Below are 20,049 nucleotides of genomic sequence, written 5' to 3' on the forward strand. Positions count from 1 at the left end.
AGAAATATACATCGCTCAAAGCCCCAAAGGCAGGTAGGAGCAATGAAGGTTCCTTGATAAATGCACAAAACTGGCTTACACACAGATGAGTAGTTGAGCTGGGCAGCAGAAACAGGAATCCAAACACAGGTAGTTCAATAAGAGGGACACAGAAACACCCGGACCACAAGGATCAAGCACAGGAAACACAGTACGAGGGAGGGGAGGGTAATAGGGAACAGGTGAAACTAAGTGGGGTGGGGCAGGCAATCACAAAGGTGGGAAACACACCAGGGCAGGAAGCAAAACAATCAGAACAACAAACAGAATAACACAGGAAGTAGAAATGAAGTTACACAAGAGGCACATTGTGACAGCCTACTGTATTAACACCAGGGGATCAACAAAAAGGCCATAATCCTGAAGCAATAATATGGGAATGTTGTAGTGATAATTTTGTTTAGGATGAGCGCTCTCTTCGCAGCGGTTTGTAAAAAGCTGAACTGAACTTACTGCTGTAGAATTGACTACGGCCTGTAGACTCTATAAATTTGAGTGTGTAGACTACTGCTCCATGGCCTCTCTGAACAGCTGTACAATTTAACTGGAGGCATGTTGGCCGTTAGTCAACTGGCTGCTTTTGTAATCCTCATTCTTCTGAGCTGGATCATCGTAGCCACAGTTCTGACTCATGCGCCGGGCTGAGTTTAAAAACTGTTGGAGTTCCCACAGAACAAACAGAGTCTGCCGTGGGACTCTCCTGAGCTCTTCTCCAGCTTTAGAGCATCCGCCCAGGATATTTGGGAGAGAAACTGTTGATGAAAACTTGAAAATGGACCATGCAGGGCTGCTAGCGCTGCTTCTAGTGCTCAACGTCAGCGGAGCATTTTGTGCAGTGGTGCAATGGACAGAACTAAATGAAGCAAAGGTGGGAAGATAGTTTTTTTTCGTAATCTGTTCGAACACTTACATTCACAAGATGATTTTGACTTATCTAACCAGCATGTATACAGTATATACTGCATATAAAGACATGATCTGCATTACTTTCTGATGTACATTTACAGGCCTATTTGAGGCAGTATGGCTACTTGAATGACCCTGCTGATCCACAGGACCCTCATTACCTGGAGGAAATCATTGACGCTCTCAGGTAACATAGACAATTGCCCCTTCAAGGGACAACATAGCACACATTAGATCTATATGAGGGTGTCATGGGACGATACTCCATGACACAGTAAGGGGGGATGTGGACAGGATGTTTTTTTTGTTTTTTTGTTTTTGTTTGTTTTTTTGGTTAAATCAGTTTACAGATGTTCAACCACCTCTCGTCTCCAGGGTCTTCCAGAGGGTGAATGATCTGCCATCTACTGGAGAGTTAGATGAAGCTACCCTGCATGTGATGAGACAGCCCCGCTGTGGCATGGAGGACCCCTTCAACAAGAAGTTTCACAAATACAGAGTGATGGGTGAGTCGCAAAGTCCGTTTTCACGTGGTTCATCCGTATTTTTGCTCTGCATTTGCTTCGAAGCTGGTTGTAGATCTGTTAACTTCTTAAACATCACAGTTCAGCTACACTGTTCACATGTCCTGCTGTGTGAACAACGGTAAGAGGTTTTGCGGGTTCATATTTGATAACTGTGTGGAAAGCTATGATAAACTGGCAAGGTCTAGATCAGCAACCACTGTACTGTACATCTTATATACAGTGCAATTTTCAGACTTAGGAGATACTTAGGAGATACAACTATTTATGTAGGAAAGTCATCTAGAGTTTAACCAGTGGTAGAAAAACTGTTAGAAAAACTTCTTCTGGTAGGTCCTGGTAAAGAAATTAAAGTGGGGGTTTAATCTCACATCAAGTATCTGTATTAAATACCTTATTTAAAGTGTACACAGGGTATTAGGAAAGAGAACATCATGATGTGGTCTTTGTTATGTAAAAACATAACAACTGAACTCTATTATTCAGTTTTTTATGCTTATGAAAAGTTGACAAAATTTGTACTGGACATCTTACTGATATGTTCAGTATCAACATATTTGCGATTTGCCAAATACATAAATTAACAACATATCCTCACTACTTACGTAGTGAGTCGTATTTACATTTTCTTCAAAACATACTTGGTGTTGCAAATTAGTTTCAGACTTTCAAGGTTTCAGGCTTTGGTGCTCTTATAATATTTATGCACTAGTAATAGTTATGCCTGTTATCATTTTTTACTTCAGTTTCATGTTGAAAACATTTCGGTGTAGACTTGAGGTCTTGTCTCACTCACGAATGTGGAAAACTTTGCCTTTTGGTGAGGCAGACAGTTTTGCTGTGGGTGACTTAGAAAAAAAGATTCCTTTCATTTCAGGTCATTGGAGAAAGAGGAGTCTGACCTACCGCATCTACAACTACACCCCTGACATGAAGAAAACACAGGTCAGGGCAGCCATCCGCTCTGCCTTCAAGTATTGGAGTGATGTGGCTGCTATGACCTTCAGAGAGGTCGCGTATGGCAGAGCGGACATAAAGATCTCCTTCCATAAGAAAGATGGTTATTGCTCTGTCCCATTTGATGGCCGAGGTGCGTTTTCTCTATAAGTTTAGGTATTTTTTCACTGTTGAAAAACGAATATCACCGTCATTTGGCCCATTAAACACTAACATAAGTTGTTTATTTGTACAGGTCACGTACTGGCCCATGCTGAGTCACCAGAATCTGGTATTGTTCATTTTGATGAGGATGAGTTCTGGACAGAGGGACCGAATTATGGTACTAATCTGCGTATTGTGGCTGCCCATGAAATCGGCCACGCCCTGGGACTGGGTCACTCTCAATTCAGAAGTGCTCTGATGGCACCGGTCTACTCTGGTTACCGTGCTAACTTCAGGCTGCATCCAGATGATGTGAACGGCATCCAGGCGCTATACGGTGAGCGTATCAAGAAGGCCCAGCAACATGATGGGGTTGAGACTGGAGGAGAACTGTCATTATTGTATTGATAGTATTGTATCAGTATTTGGGAGTTTGCATGCATCAGCACTTGTGAATCCAACTCCCACTTTGTTGGTGTCTATGTATGAAACTGAAGACCTCCAGATATCATAACAAGGGGTATCCTGAACCTCCTGACAAGGCTTTAATCTCTTGAGTAATAGCCACTGTAGAGAACAACAAAGAGGTTATATTTTCGCTAGAAAATGTTGTTATAGGAATGATTGTATTCCTGTTTTGTGGTTCGAGATTAGAGGCTGACACTAAGCGTCCAGGCCTGTATATTGGCAGATATTAGCTTGCTGCAGATATATCGATATATATATATATATATACACACATATGAAACATGGCTTGGGATCTGGAGACTGGGGCTGAGGGGAACAGATGAGCAGATCATGACAGTGGAATTTTAAAACTCAAATGTTTATATATGTATCGGTTTCAAAAGTCCGGTATCCATTGAGCTATATTTATTGATATATTAACAAAATATCTTTTTCCTATTATGTGTTCAATAAGTGATCAATATACGTATATTGCTATTCTGCATTATTAACTGGCTGTGTGCTTACTTATTCTATCAAAGATGAGGCCTGTCCACTAGATATGAAGTTAATCAATATCAACAAGACTTGTTTTAATATCAATCAGTTGTATTGTGCCCAGTGTTCATGCAGAGTACACATTACTTTCAATTAAAAGAGGTCTGAGACACCGTACTTAGATGACTTTAGATTCCATGTTTAATACCCCATCACAGTCTGATCCACAAGGTAACGTATGCAAAAGTCTGACTGTTTAAACTGTATGTCTGGCATAAAACCTTGTTCATGTAGTTTTCACGTGTCAAAATAAGGACAGCATGCATTAATCCTAAAACTTCTCTGTTTTATAGGCAAAAGCATCAGCGGCACTTTAGCCAGCCCAACGAACTCAGACAGTCTGTTTCCCAGAGGGAGCAGCGGTGATCCTCAGAACATCCCTGACCCCTGCACTGCCACACTGGATGCCATCATGCTAGGTTAGCTATAGATCAGCTGTTGTATAAGTAATTACAGGAGAAGCCCTAACCTCCTGCATCATAGTTTACTTTGGACCAGAGCGCATAAACACACTGGATTTAGAGTAAAAATCCAATTTTTGCAACGGTGATTTGTTGACGAGAGGCTTAAAAAGCCACAAGACGTGTCACAAATAGTTTAAGAGCTCACTGTATGTTCAATCAGGTCCTTGGAGGAAAACCTTTGCTTTCAGCGGTGATTACATGTGGACGATCTCTGATCTGGGACACAACACACCTATAAAAATTGACAGGCTTTGGAAGGAACTCCCTGGAAACCTGAATGCTGCCGTGCACTCGCAAAGAACCAACAAGACATACTTTTTTAAAGGTAAAGTTTTTGCCAAATACTACTACTAATACCGCTTTCAGTTCTCCAGCTGGGAGTCCAGAACTTGTGTAGATGTTGGACTGTTTCTGGTCACAGGAAATAATGTGTGGAGGTATACCAGGTTCCTGCTGGACTATGGCTACCCCAAAGAGGTGAAAAGGATCCCTCCCAATATTGATGCAGCCTTGTACCTGGAGAAGAAAAAGAAGCTGGTCTTTATTAAGGTATCTATGATCAAACTATGAGGAGCAGCAGCATTTTCACATGTAGCTGCATCCATATTCACCATTTTTCTTGCAGAAATCCTAAATTTTGTAAATTTCTTCTTTGCTGTCTGCCTGTTTAGAACTCAGAGTACTGGCAGTGGGATGAACTGAAGTACAATGACTTAAGTGTCTACCCCAAACCGCTCTCCATGCTCTTCACCGGAGCGCCGTCCGGTCTGGATGCAGCCCTCACCTGGACCAATGGCAAGATCTTCGTCTTCAAAGGAGATGAGTACTGGCGACTGAATGAGCTGCTGAGAGTCGACAGAGGCTACCCCCTGAGCAAGAAGGAGCGCTGGATGCGATGCTAGGGGTCGACCATCAGGGGGCAGCAGGCACTAGGAGGTCTACAGCAGGGCCCTGGATCCGATCCAGTGGCATTGACAACTGCACAACCTCAACAGCAGTGATCCCACTGTGAAATATCATCTAAAATGGAAAAAAAAGAAGCTAGTGCAGGGAATTTATTTTTATTTTACTGGATATGATTATATCCAAGCTAGTCCTTCCCTCCAAAGCAGGCTGATTTTTGTGAGGCTTTCTTGTTCTTGCAAGATTTATGTAAGCTGAGCTATGATCTCAGGGAGAAATCAAGGGAGGCTTTCTGTTTTTCTCCCTAACATATGTGTTAGATTATGTGTCTTAATACTTTCAGTAAGATGTAATATGATGATGGGAGCATGAACTTTTCTGTTCAGACTTTAACATTTTGTTAAACAAAGTGTGTTCATTGCTCATGTATGTTACTGAACACTTCCACCATTGTCTCATGAATCACACTGGTCTGTGAGAAATCGTGTGGCACGGATCTGCCTATTTTTTTCAAGTGAAAATCAAATTTTTTGTAACATTAAACAAGACATAATGTCGAAAGTAAAACTGTGTTTCTGATTGCAGTGTCCTGTCACCAGAAAAGTGGCTCAACATTCCCACAAAAAGGATAGAAAATATTTAATGCTCACTATGATGAAAGGCCGCCCTGTCCTGCATTGTGTTTGTCTGCAAAAAAAAAAAAAAACTTTGGAAGCGCCATGGCAACCCCAACCAATTGCAGAGTAGGAAATCCTCCCCATGACCTCTTCATTGCCTATGAGAAATCTGGCGAGTAATAGTGCCAGTGTTGCTAAGAGCCCGAAGAGACAAACAGTGCAACTGACTCAAGCAATAAGTAAAATCTGTTTTTGTATCAAACACATTTATTTATCTTTGAAATTTCTATCAACATGTATGTACAGATTCAGGTAACAAGTGCATTGCCCCTGCAAAAATTCAAACAAAGTGGATAATTATTTAAAAATCTACAAATTAACAACAGACATGCTTTGTTTTTTGTCCTTTTTTTCAACACTACCCGGTACTTTGTCATTATATAAAATAAATTATAAAACGTTTACTCCACAAGCAACAGTCTAAATTCTTCACCTACTGTATTAGACAGGAGCTACACTGCAAAAACAAAAAAGGTCACAGAATTATCAGAGTGCTGCTAGAAAACATTCTGCTAAAAGCTCATGCAAAGAGCTTTTGAATACAAATTGTTTTGTTTCATTTGTATCGTTTAGTTTTTGCTTCACTTTGTCATACTCATGGCCACGTATCCATCTACATACATGTACTCTCTCACCTCGCTCCCTCTGAAAAAGTACAGAAAATCATAAATCCTATGCCCACACAATGAAACAGTAAGACAGAGAATTACACATCACTTCATGGCAATGACATACTTTTTAAGTACAGTACATTTAATGTCAAACAAATACTGTTTTGTCATATTCACTACCAAAACAGATAAACATCTGTTTTTGAGGCTCGTACTTGCTATTATGTATTCAATACATGATGAAAGGAAATGGAGGACCTTATTTTACTTCGGTAGTATGTGTTTTTAAGTGTTTCTCTGAGAAACACAGTGGTTGTAGTGGTTGTAGCATTCATCAAGCAGGAGCTTGACACTTCTTCCTTCTCCCATAAAAGCAGCATTCTCTTTCAACGACACCCAGGACTGACACACCGACAGGAGAAAATCCATCCTCGCTCCAAATCCGTTTAAGGGCGGAAACCCTTAGCTGAGTGAAGCAGTTTATAGGTTCTACTCTACATTAGGGAGACACTGTTGAAGAACCAGAGAGCATTAAGTAGTCCCTTCTTATCTCTGTGTTGCTCAGACCCTGACGACTGGGGTTGTAGCTGTGAGGGGCACAGTGGATCCGGTGTCGTAGTCCAAGTCGATCATGGTGTGGTTGGCAGTCCCCAGGCTGCTAAGGGAAGTGCCTGTGCCCATCTGTCTGTCCCGCAGACTTTGCAGGTAGCTCTAAGGGAAGAACAACAGAGGGAGAGATGACTAAGGTACCCAAAAATGGTCTCAACTTGAAAGAACCTAGAAACAAGCCCGTTTTTTTTTTTTTTTTAAATTTTGGCCTTACTGGCAAGCATAACAATAATCAGCAACTACAGCACACGCCATGTTGGGTGACACTGACCGGCGCCAGTAGATCCCCAGCGTAACGTTTCACTGGGGTGGGTTTACGACGGTACGTGCCTTCCTGCCCACCTGCCTGCTGTCGCTTCTTGGCGTCCTTCTCTCGAATCCGCATCAGCTGGACTCTCTTCTGTCGTCGACTGATAACAACTACGAGGAAAAGGGAAGTACAAAGGCATGAAATGAACTGTATTTTTAAAATCCTAACTTAAACATCTGGGCCCATAAATTCTGAATCTAAGTGAAAGATTAAAGGGAAGATCCTTCAGTTTTATACCTATTCACAAGCTTTAGTACAAAAAATGTATGTAATTTTTTACAACTTAAAAAATGTTATTAAATTTAAGGAGAGCTACAGGGGTCTGATAAGTAGGTTAAAAGTAGCAAACACCCTCTGATTGATTGTACAAACTAGCAGTGCTTATGACAAATAAAATATATTCCTTTTAGCCTTTTTATTTGCATTTGATTTAAACTTTTGATAAGATATTCCACCATTTTTTTTAAAAATGTATAAGAATGGAGTTGGGACAGATTTTCTTTGCAATTACTTTCAATGTTTCTTCATTGTCAGTATGGTACTAAATTCTCCCTAGTGTCTGTTTTCTGCCAGTAGCATTTACTTCTCCAGGTTGGTTTTCCTTTTGGGGCCATTTCATTTTTTATTTCCATATTTATATATTTATGTATTTTAAATAAATTAGATTGTTGTAAGTTTTACAGTGGATATATTTTAAATATATTAAAAATCACAGATTTTTTGGTGAATAACATCACTGAGAACATTTAGGGTTTTTTTTTTTTTGAAAGAATGAACATAGGGGCAGATGTAGATTAAATACTTGTCTCTGATTAGTCGTTCCTGTTCCCGGCATACATGTGATTAATCATGTGATTGCTTGAAAGTCACCTTTAAATGTTACTCCTTCACTTTAAGTAGGAGTAGGTCGCTGGACAAATGTGTCTTAATCTTCACAATCGGTGAAGAACTTTTTTACTCCTACTTTGGCTCTTCAGCGCATTCGTAAGTGTAATTCTCAGAAGTTTGATAAATACAGGCCCTGACCCATCACTGCAGGAGAACTCGGAGTCAGAGCGTCATGATATTTCATCCTTACCCTCAGTGTGTGAGAAGCTGTCATCTGTCAGTTTCCACTGGACCAGTACTCCTATGAGGCTGAGGGCGGGCCAGATGCCTAGAATGACCCAGCTGTACCAGCAGAGAGGCGGCCCGGGTGTGAGGCGCAAGCATTCATACACATGTGTGGACAGTGCCAGCATCTCCACAAAGTAATCAGCACACACTGTCATGATAGCTGCCCCGAACACAGCTGTGGAGAGCATGGTGAAGAACTTTTGCCACTGCAGTGTCAGCACAGCAAACAGCATGCCTGTTCCCAGGAGAGCACCCAGTGGCACCCAGACTGTGGTTGGAGTGTAGAACTGGTGAGTGACCAGCAAAGCGGCGAGGGCCAGGAGGAGTCCCAGCAGCAGGCCAGTCATGAAGAGGCCGACGCTTCGCACCAGCATTGTGACCAGACCGCACAGCAGGCCTATACCGAGGCCGATTCCCGCGCTGGCCTCGACGCTCAGCTGGGTGTCCAGCACGTGCTCCTTGTGGCACAGCAAGAAAATGATGACAGAGCCGAACATCAGACCTGACAGGAACATGACAGCCTTGAAACAGCGGTAACCTAGGAGAGGAGACACAGGAGAGATCTACGGTCAGGAACTGAGAGTTGAGGGGAATTGGATAAAAAGCAATTACACCCCATTACATGACCATAATGTACATCTATTGGGGCATATGTATACGATAAGAATAAGTGAGAGTGTGTTATGTCATCCCTTGTTGCGGCTCTCTTGATGTCAAAGTTTATGATAGGGCAGGGATCCTCACCGAAGAAGCAGTAGATAATGCCGAACAGGCAGCACATGGAGCAGATGACGGCAGGGATGACATCATACTTCCTCTCTATCTCCAAACTACAAGCGTCGACCTCGGTCATTCCTGCCCCCGCCCCTCCAGAGCTCGGCCCAGTGGGATCTGCCATTCTGGCTGAATGCAGGAGGCTGCAGGGCTGGCTGAAGTCTGGGACAAGGGTACAACTTTTGGTGGCGTTATCTCAAGGCCATCTGAGCAGGTTTGGGGACTGTCAGAGAAGAGAAAAAGGTGGATTAATTGATGAAAGATAAGAAACTGTGGCTGAATCTCAGACAAATTTAAAATAAAATAGCTTTATCCTGATCAACCCAGAAAACTCAAGTACTCCAGGGGTAAAGGTGAAGTGTGAAATCTTCAGGTCAACTGTGACTTATCCTTGCTGCTCTGTATGTGCAGCTGTCACAAACTCAACACACAACGCTATGCAACTCAGTGTAATCCTGAATGCCCGGGCATACACACAAGCAGCTCATTCACTCTATAGTATCCATGTGCCAGGACCCCTATCCAGCTCTGTTGCCCCTCAATCATTCAGGGTCACGAACTCTGGCAGTCGTGAAGAATCAGTCGCACGACAAGAATTATTTGGTTTCACTTAATCGGTTTTTAAAACAATTTAGTTTTCACCTGTCCTTTCACCTGTCCAGGGGAAGTAGAAAACGGTTGAGCAGTGTTGCCTGTAAGTAATTTTGTAACTTTTTATTTCTATAATTGTGATGTTACTCCTACTTGGCCGCCGTGCTTATTGTAAAGACGCAAACTCACACTTGATTGATGATAGTTACTAGTGGACACACGATGTACAAAATTACTGCAGAGCAGCAGATGTTACCATCTTGTGAAAACCATCTAGTACTCTTGAAAAATTACAAATGATATTTATGCTGGCAGGCCTGTAGAGAGCCACAGAGGGCTGCAGTGGTGCTCAAGGCTTATGGGTGGACTGCTCTTTGTGAGGCTGCTGGCAGGCCTCGTGTATGATCTCACCAGGGCTGAGATCCGATTACAGCTAATTCACGTTTTTTTCTCAAGACAAACAGTCAGGAACACACGGTCTTGCCTTTGCTATTTGCTACCTGCCAGATCTTTCTTTTTCCTCTCCTGTCTATCTTCTACCTCTCCTTCTTTACCTGAAACTTTCCCCACATTCAATCTCTTTTTCCTTTAACACTGAAATGTGACACCTTTTCTTTTTCTGAGACACAAGGCTGTGTAATTTGTGTGTCCTGCCTATGAATGACTTTACTTGGAAAAAATGAAAGCCAATTGGAAAGTTTTCTTTTCTTCTTTAGTCACTCAAAGTTCTTTGAGTACCTAGTGTATCACCCTCTTTCTGTTTTCTATCTGTGACATCTGCAATGCCTCGTTTCTTTGCTGAAAGACAAGACAGAATTTAGGAAAAACTGTGTTCACTTAACGTCTGGAGACATTCGCTTAAAGTCTGTTACATTACACAGCTGATTAATGCTTTGAAGACATGCATATATAGCTTAAGATAATATATACTAGAGCTGAAACGACTAGTTGATCAGTTGATTAATTGATTAACAGAAAATAATTAAAACATTTTGGTTCCAGGTTCTTAAATGTGTGGATTTGATGCTTTTCCTTGTCATACACAATAGCAAACTGAAAATCTTTGGGTGTTGGACCGATAATCAGATAAAATCAGGGCTCTGGGAAATGATAATGGGCATTTTTTTCTGTTCATTGAGAAATAGTTGGCAAATTAATCAAAAATGAACCAATTGTTAGTTGCATGCCTAATATGTACAGTATGTGTTAAAAAATATGAAGCAGGTGCAGTAATGTAGTAATTACATGCAAGATTTCATGTTATTTGTTCAAAAAAAACCCCACTAAGATAAGGAAAATTCACAGACAGCAGTGACAAAGATTTGTCAACAAACTTCCATGTTTTTGATTATGAATTGATGTGTGTATTTAATGAATGTGAGGAAAACCAAGTTGAAACATTGGGACGTTTTATTGACTATAGCAGGATGAACAGTAAACTGGACAGAATGAGACAGACCCAAAATAAAATCTAACTTGTCTAACAAAATGAGCAGCTTCTGGAAAGATCTCAGTATATAATCTAGACTATAATCTTCAAATCAGCCAATTTAAGATGAAAAACCCAACTCTACAATGGGATAATATAATAGTATACACAGGGGTCTGGGCAGCATGGTGGCTCATTGGTTAACACTGTCGCCTTAAAGCAAGAAGAGTTTGAGTGTGATGGCTGTGTGGCGTTTCCTGTGTGGAGTTTACATCTCTGTAAGGGTTACCTGGGGGGCTGAGCAGCACAGATTTGAGTGCTCAGCTGCTGAGGAACAGGCAGGGTCGACTACAAGTTCCCCACATAGCTAATTTGGGTGTGTTTAATCAAGTTACCTCCACATCTTAAGAAATTCAGGTCAATCTCTTAACTTCCAGTGTCAGTGTGTTTGTCTATATATATATGTTTTGACAGACTGGACTTCCCTTGCCCAATGAGCGAGGACCAGCCCCCTGGTCCTCCAGCTCCTGTGACACTGAACAGGATAAGAGGTTTAGAAAAAGGACGGACAGTCACAGGAACTTCACTGTTATGGGCTTTTGTTTCCCTCTGGTTTGGGCGTTACTGTTATCTCCCTTTCCATATTGGTGTTGATCCAGTCATATGAGAAGAAAGGGAGGTTTTGTTAATGTTACTTTATGGGGCTGTTAAAATTTTTAACTGCAAAATGTACTTCCACAAAGATATTTATGTTTTTTGAAATGGACCAACAGGCCTCAGCAGATATGGCTTGCCTTGGAGCATTTTGCCCCAGTCAAACAATATGACATAAATAAGGCCACCAGGTCAGTTTGGATAACGGATAATGTGTATGTTCATGTGTATATGAAGATAATCAACTAAATCTACACAACTTAAGTAACATACAGCACAATCAAATTTGAATACAGCGTTCTACAAAATGTTGTGGGCAGATGATAAAATAGACAACATATCATATTACCCAGTGGCTTATTCTTAATGTAATTATTTTAATTGGACACTCACAAAATTTGCCACAACTTCCTCTATCTATTTCTAGTTAACCAGAACTTTGAATGGATGTTTTCTGGTCAGCTTAATTCATTTAGTCAAACCATGAGAAGAGGTCATCAACGCTAAAAGACAATAATAAAGCAACTTTTTACCAGTAACACTAGCACTGTGAGTGTGAACTAGTTAATTTTTCATCATAATTTTAACAGTAATTTGCTTTACTCTAGATGCACATCCATGGACACTCTCAGGGCTCTGTGCATCTTCCTCGTGTTACCACCTCTGAGTCACAATGGGGTCCTATGTCTAGCAGGCTTGGAAGTCTGGAAGAATAGAGCCATTATTGGGCAAAACAAAGACTCTGAGGCCCATGCTGTGACCTCTAGTGGCACTCAGGGAAAACCAGGCGGATAAAAAAGGAGACCACATAAAGATGGCTGAGAGCACCAAGGAAACTGGTAGATCCCAAGTGTTTGCTTTAAGATGTGTGCCAAGTATTTGCCTTCAGAGGGCCGGTGAGTGATGGAGGGAGGGGGGTCCAACCGAGAAACAGAACAATTTATCTTGATGACTGAACTTTCTCTAGGTCCAAAATCCTCCCAGTTCTTCCAAGCTGAGTTTTCTACTAGATGAAGTTGCCTGGCAACAAATTCAATGCGAGTCAACAAGAGTAAAAGCATACGAGTCTACAGCCATGTTAGCAGCCCTGTGGGGCTATGCTGCGCTGAGACTAACATCAGCATGCTAACACGCTCCCAGTGACAACGCTAACATGCTGATCTTTTGCAGGTAATATTTACAATTTTAACCATCTATGTTTATACTCTTAGCACGCTAATATAAGCTAATTAGCACTAAACACAAAGTATGGCTAAGGCTAATGGTAATGTCAATACTTTTTTAGGTTTTTGGTCATAATGCAAAGGATTGGAAAAATTCAAATTTAGACCTGATGATGATAGTAGATGAAAACTGAGAGGATCAACAAAGTTATTAGAATTCTTATTAGGGACTGTAAATATCTGTAGCAAGTTTCATGGCCATCCATCCAGAAACTGTTAAAGTATTTCACTCAAAAAAAAAAAAAAAAAAAAAATGTCAACCTCATGCTGGTACAAGAGGAAAAAAGTCAGAGAATCACCGATATCTGTAGGAATCATCCTCTGGGGAACATGAATATCGACACCAAATTTCATGTAAATCCATTCAATAATTGGTGAGATGCTGTATTTCAGTCCTGATCAAAGTGAAGGACTAACCAACCGACAGTTTTGCGATTTTTTCATTTCCAGCATGGACTAGCTTGACCATTAGAGGCTTGATGAGTGTTAAATGAGAGGGTTTCAACAAAAGCCTGACATAGTCAGCCAACATAATGGCCTCCAGAAGTATCACTTATATTTACTTAAGAGCCAATGGAATATTATGTTGCCCTTGAAACTTGCCCAAAAGTATACTCCCCCTGAACAAACACTGTGGGGGGCTGAGCAGCACAGATTTGAGTGCTCAGCTGCTGAGGAACAGGCAGGGTCGACTACAAGTTCCCCACATAGCTAATTTGGGTGTGTTTAATCAAGGGTAGGGCATGTGTGATCACAGCCAAGGATTCTGCAAGTGCTCCTACGCCTTCATGGCCAGGGCCAGCTGAGAAGCTGAAAATCTGCAGTGTTACGGCTCGGTTGTCTGACAGCTTCAGCTGGAAGACTCCACCAAGAATGTGAGCTGCAACAGAGTCTGTGCTCTGCAGTTGTAGCCATAAATCATGCCACCTTTGGATGAACACACCCAACCAGCTGAAGGACTGATCAAGCCTGGACAACAGAGACCACTGGAATTGCGGCTGTCACAGCGGGTGTAACTGAAATGGATGCCATATTGTGCTACGCATAAAACTGTATAAACTTGAATAAATCTAAGTTCACCATCACTATAATCACAACATCTGCTTTTACAGTGGAACATACTGGTTAAGACATTATACTGTAAAGGCCACTATTTAGCTTCCTGTCCCTCCATAGCAGGAAGCTCAGGACCAGATGAGGAAGTGGAACATCAGGTTTCAGCAGGAACTGACCTTTGTGTTTGTGACACGGAGCAGAGACAGAACCAAAGAGTTGGATCATCAGACCTGAAGCTTCTTTTCAACTAACAACAACACGTTTCAACTGAGAATGTATGGCCGGGGGGGGGGGCACACATACGAGGCAGCTACCTAGGTTTTTGAACTGCTTAGAAAGACTGAAAACAACTACATCTGAGAGAAGCACTTTGTTCATAAGGAAACAGTAGGAAAGGCAGACCTTGCAATATGAAGAATATAAGCTCATAATCTGTCTGGCTCGCAGGCTAATCTACATATAACACGTGCCACCGTGTCAAGTGCCTCTGTTTGCGTAATTGAGACTATTTCAGCAGGGTGTTTGTGTGTGGCAACTACTGCTGTGGTGGTGTGCTGTAATAACTTGCATTATGAACAACATGATAGTCCTTTTACACTTCTTCCAGAATTCAACTTCTGAGCTTTTGTGATCCTTATTCATATACTCTGGGTTTGAGATCCATGCAACCATATTCCAACCTAAATGATGCACTGATAAATAAGGTGTGAAAATCAACAAGTTTACACAGAACACACAACCAACAAATTAATAACTGGCAAAATCCTGAGCACATGCACTCTACATGGCCCATGTGCCTCCTGTCACAGTCACGGTACCACACCAGTCACATTCCTGTTGTTTCCATTTGTAGTACCTGAGGGACTCTAAACCCTGTTCATACCTTTTATTTTTTAATACAGATTTACCTTCCCACGCTCACACTTCCTCCTTGCTGAAAAACTAAACATACACACACACACACACACAAAAGCACAGCATAAGCAAATCAGCTGTGTTTTAAAAACTTTGTACACGATTTGCATTGTGTGCTGTGCACCCTATATTGTGTAGCCCATGGGATACATTTGTATGCACACTACATGCGTAGATATGAGTTGCTGACAACCTTTGAATGTGGCTTGAGTGACTGGATCCCAATGTGTCCTCATTGCATTGTGGGTGCATTCCCAGCTTTCCGCTTCTTACTACATCACAAACATGCCATTTTAAAGCCAAGTATGAATAGCAACAACTTCAACTGGACTTATTTTCCCCTGCATTGCTCAGAGATGCCACTATCCCTTAAGGTTTAGCCTCTTCTGTCAGCTGGGATGCCAGGGTGTCACATGGTCTTTTCCTAGTTATCAGCTGCTCAACCCAAAGCAGTTACTACACTTCTAGGTCAGACATTTACCTATTCATATGGTTTAATGCAACTCTCTGACAATATATGACACAATAAAATTGTACTTTGTGCACTGGATCTTCTTTTGAACCAAACATAAAAACATAAAAAGTTGTCCTGTAGTCCTCATAATCCACATATTTCTAACCACAGAGTCTCTTCTTATGAATTTCTATGCAAAACTGTTTCAGTGACAGTATGTCAGTCACAATCTCACTGGTAGCTGTAGGTCCATTACTCAAGTGTCCTATCTCTAATTGGAGCTAATTCCAAAATGATCAGTCAATTTTACATGAACTCTCACTGCCAAATCATTTGCCCTCTGGCTCCGGACCCCAATAATTGTCACTTGTGGCAATATTTTATTAGTGCTATCTGACTTCTCTTCCCTCATAATCTCTCAACCTCATGCCTGCCTGACTTTAGTCTAAACAATGGAAGCCTTTCAAGTTAAGACTGCAGAGAGCTACTTGTCAAGAGGCATGAAAAAAGATCAGAAACACAATGTGGGGCCTTCTGAAGAGTCACGTGTCAATGGTGTACGTGTGTATACTGTATATCAGAATTACACAAGGCCATTAACATAGTAAAAATCCATACTAAGGACTAATACCCATTCACCAAGTTAGCACTCTATACTGGAATAAGATGGAGTTGCGATCCAGCAGCAGAGGAAGGAGTGTACATTGTGTGCAGTAAGGAGGGGCAGTTCCACAACGCTCCATTAGGGTTTGTGGTGGAGAGCAGCATTCAGTAGGCAGTGTGATGGAGTCTGATGTCCATATGTTAGGGAAAGCGTGACAGAATAGCACTGTGTATGCGATAATGTGTGTTGCTGATGAACAGCGGGTTAGTGTAGAGAACCTAAATGTTCCCATCTATCGTGCAGAAGTGTCCTTGAGCAAGAAACCAACACCCTTTCATGTCCAAGCCTGTTCTTACCTCCAGGTGAAGACGAGCTGGAGAGATTTCAATGGGGTATCATAATACTATTGTAGAGTTTTTAAGCTCTTTTCAAGTTATTTTTTTTATTTGTTATCTACACAGGGAGCTGGTGTACAAGAAACAGAGTTACTTAGGCAAACAGCCAAAGTAAAATAGAATAAATCACTGACTAACTTTACATAGATTTGCTATAGTGGCACAAGGGGAGTAAGAGCACAGTGGCGGTTCAGACCTCCATACAGTGCCTATATATGTCTACAGTACTTCCACTGCAGGTCTATCATTTAGAGCAGCCATTTAACCCTCTTTGTCAAATTCCAGTCTGCAATAATTGTACCTCCAACGGCGATCTCACGAACCCAAAATATCATGTATGTCCTTCATTTTCCAAGCCAACCCAACACCCCTCTCATGTCACAACTATAACTAGTGTTTAAAGAGCTATAAGTAGCCTATGGATGGATGTTTCAAAATGACTGGTATCAGTTTGTTATGTGGTTTCCATCTGACAATGGGGCTTTTCTTGAACCCAGGAGTTTCCAGATCCTTCCGTCTCAGAGTCTAACACAAAACCCAGGTTGTTCTTCATTTCGGTTCTGAGAGTAAGGTTATTTCTCTGACAGTCATTTAAGAAGAAGCAGCAAATACACCCCAAGTTGGGTAGGTTAATGTGCTCAAACACAAAACAGGTGTTTACCTCATTAAAGCAACAAACTTTTCACATTACTCAAACACAACAAAGACATAAAATATCTGGCAAAACTTTACTTTGTGTTTGGATTTTCTTTACACCCTTAATGGACTTTCCCAAAAGAGGAGGAAGTCATAGGAACAGAGCATAGCAGTCTCCTTATTAGATTAACCACAGCACTGAGTCTTTTGCAGAGACTATAGTATGGTACTTACTTAACACTGCTCCTATTCATAATGAAAAGCTCGTCACTCATCAGTATATAGATTTGTCCATGTGGACAGATACAGGAAGCCTGAGCACAGGGCCTGACAGAGCTGGAGTGGTAATCAAACAATCCTGAAAATCTCTGAGGTAAACTCATCTGAATAATCATCAGTCAACAGCGTCATTGTGAAACTGCTTTTGCATCTTAGATGGCTTCGATCTTAAATAATGTTTATATGACACACGGCAACAACTCCTACTGATTGCTTGTGGATATACACTGTATAATACTACTTAATGAATGACTAAATTACATTTGAAGTACCTTAACCACAAAAAGATCCTCTTTGTCAGCTGTCTACAACAGCTGAAAGTAAAACTAGAAATTCCCCAGATTTCTAACATGGACTTTAAGTCAGCTGTTGTGAAAATAGATTTCTTTTATAGTGTCAATTAAAATTGAGAAATTGTGTATTTTATTTTTTCTTTCATACTCCAAAACATAGAGTTAACCAATGCTGCCATCTTACTGAGGTTTGGAACTGTAGATATAGAGAAGGCTGGCCAGCCCGCCTAATTAAGAGAATAAACCTTAGTCTATGGCCCTGTTGTCTTAAGGGGAAAAAAGGCTGATTTTGTTTATAGAAGAAAGCAGATCCAAACACAGCAATTACCCAAACTTCAAATTTAAAGCTTGTCCTCATAAAATGGGAATTCCAACTTTGTTGTGCGGGTCAGCTGCTCTGCTGCTGTCTACCCAACACTCTCCCCGACAACACTCCCCTGAAAGCTGCTTACGGCATTTTCAATAAAGTTTAGTGTTCAGTGCTTTAAGTTTTCTTAAATGTCATATCGCGTGTTTAAGTGTTGAAGTTAAGAGAAGTCGGCATGGCGTTCGCATATTTTATAAACAACAGCAAGATAAAAACGAGGCCCTTGCGTTTGTTTTAATTAAAAGGTACCACGCAACACAGCATGTGCAGTCTAACTCTCATCAACCCCTGCTCTTCATGCCTCCTTTCCTGCCTTCTCTTTTTTCCCAAGGCAGGGAACGGTTTCCTCTTTGCCTTTTCAAAAGGGGCAAAACCATCTGGTGCAGGCTGACAGAGTGGGTCAAGTAAGTGGGTGAGTGGGTGGGGGGTACACTGAGGGGCTGTAACTACAGACTGCTCTCCCCAGTAAAGACAGGACCTGTAGGCTGTCATCACACTGCCCAAAAAACCATGAGGCACTCCCACCCGGGATCACACAGCAGAACCACAGGGCCGGGGCTTTTTGCACGCTACGTGGGCCGTAAAGGGACATTAAATGTTTGCCTTACAAGATGAAGGATGTTCCTATATAGTTTGCATATAGAGAGAATGTGTAAATATAAAGGAATGAAGAAACACAAGTCTGGTTTTCTCTATGCGTTCAGATTTGTCAAACAACCTAGATTTGTCGCAATTAGTTAACAAATAACCAGATTTAAAGGAAACGAATCTCAAATTCATATTCATATCTTTTTACCCTCTTCCACTGGCACAACTGCTGCGTAACTAACTGAAAACCTGGAGTTGTTAGCCAGTGCTGATTAGAGCACAGTACTGGGGGATTTTGGTCCAAATGCCTGGTTCAGTGCACACCAATAAAGCCCTTATTATCCTGGATCATTATGTCTCTGTCCTCAAAGGCTGACTGATAAGTTGCATTATGCCCCTCAAATGTAAAATGCTTTTTTTTCTTTTTTTCTTTAAAAAAAAAAGGGGAGGGGGGGCAGCCATTGAAGCAGCCTGACTAGCTACGTGTTATTACAACTCTTTCCAGCTGCAGAGTTTGGCCCCGATCAGTCGGGGTCTGGTGTGGAATCGTTCAGCTATAATCGATCACCGTCGGTCACGGACACGCAGTAAAATCGTTTCCATGGGGTTAACTGGATTCAAACGTCCCCTGACACGGAATAACAAACACACAACCGAAATCCTTGGCTTTCAGACGAGGTGTGTAGGCTACTGACATCTGCAGCACGCGCGCAAAGTAAACGTTTCCGTTAGGTAGAAGTGATTTTGAAAACTTACGGATGAGCCCGTGTGTTCAGCGGCTGCAACGTTGCCCTCTCCTTGACTGTTCGGTCCTGGCACACAGGAAAAGCACCCCACCATTCACAAACACCAAAGCGGCGGCGGTGTACCAGGGAGAACCGGTTTTTCTCTCAACTTCTCCCGAGGCTCTTTTCAAAGTCACGGCAACAGTAGCATCGTTTTGTTACGCCGGCAGCCTCATGCAAATCTCTCTCTCTCTTTTCTTTCTTTCTTTCGTTCTTTCTTACGCGAAACTAGCTCTGGCCGAGGCTGCGAGGGAGGCCAGCTACGTCTCCATTCCGCCGCAGACAGTCGGACAACTTTGTCACTGAATGAACTGCCGCGGTTCCTCTCGTCTGTGACTCCGCACGGAACTGCTCCGCGTCTCTGGAAAATCCGAACGATCCTCCCTCCACAAGCCTCCCCTCCTCTCTCCTCTGCGCTGCAGCAAACGGCATTTAAAAAAAACACAAAGGAGAAAAAGTCTCCCCCCCCCCCTCTCTCCCTCCGACGCAGTCCCCTCTCAGTCTCCGTCCAGCGTCGTCAGTTGGTCCCTGTGGAAGAGCCCGAGGGAGGGAGGGAGAGGGCACAGTAACGCGTGAGGCCCCGAGCTCGGAGGAGCCAGTCCAACTATACCCGGGCTCCTCTAATAAACAAGGCTGGGGTAGAGCCGGCGACTGCAAGGGGGGGCCCCAAAAGCCCCGGGTGTACTACATATGATTTTTGTCTTGATAACTTGGTTAGTCACAAGTTTGTTTGAAATTTGC

General features: G+C 42.0%; 2 protein-coding genes across 4 annotated transcripts; one reads left to right on the plus strand and one right to left on the minus strand.

Moving 5' to 3' along the window:
• The first annotated feature begins 253 nt into the window (after window positions 1–253).
• mmp19 (matrix metallopeptidase 19) lies at window positions 254–5,851 on the plus strand. Its single transcript, XM_040159564.1, has 9 exons — window positions 254–907; window positions 1,047–1,132; window positions 1,321–1,451; window positions 2,347–2,559; window positions 2,662–2,907; window positions 3,869–3,994; window positions 4,200–4,364; window positions 4,461–4,588; window positions 4,711–5,851. Exons 1-9 carry the CDS (start codon window positions 671–673, stop codon window positions 4,939–4,941), a joined length of 1,563 nt encoding a protein of 520 aa, XP_040015498.1. The 5' UTR covers window positions 254–670; the 3' UTR covers window positions 4,942–5,851.
• On the minus strand, window positions 5,841–19,723 carry LOC120807479 (transmembrane protein 198-like). 3 transcript variants are annotated; one of them, XM_040159565.1, is made up of 5 exons: window positions 19,280–19,723; window positions 9,010–9,262; window positions 8,228–8,803; window positions 7,111–7,259; window positions 5,841–6,941 (listed from the first exon to the last, which is right to left on the minus strand). In XM_040159565.1, the coding sequence occupies exons 2-5, from the start codon at window positions 9,161–9,163 to the stop codon at window positions 6,792–6,794; spliced, it is 1,029 nt and encodes a 342-aa protein (XP_040015499.1). In that variant the 5' UTR covers window positions 9,164–9,262; window positions 19,280–19,723; the 3' UTR covers window positions 5,841–6,791. The 3 variants fall into 3 exon arrangements, with proteins under 3 accessions (XP_040015499.1, XP_040015501.1, XP_040015500.1); XM_040159567.1 differs by having other exon boundaries at window positions 6,778–6,941; window positions 7,182–7,259; XM_040159566.1 differs by having other exon boundaries at window positions 6,778–6,941; window positions 7,170–7,259.
• Window positions 19,724–20,049: the final 326 nt, after the last annotated feature.

Source organism: Xiphias gladius, chromosome 21 (assembly GCF_016859285.1).
Source record: "Xiphias gladius isolate SHS-SW01 ecotype Sanya breed wild chromosome 21, ASM1685928v1, whole genome shotgun sequence".
In the NCBI taxonomy this organism is placed as follows: domain Eukaryota; kingdom Metazoa; phylum Chordata; class Actinopteri; order Istiophoriformes; family Xiphiidae; genus Xiphias; species Xiphias gladius.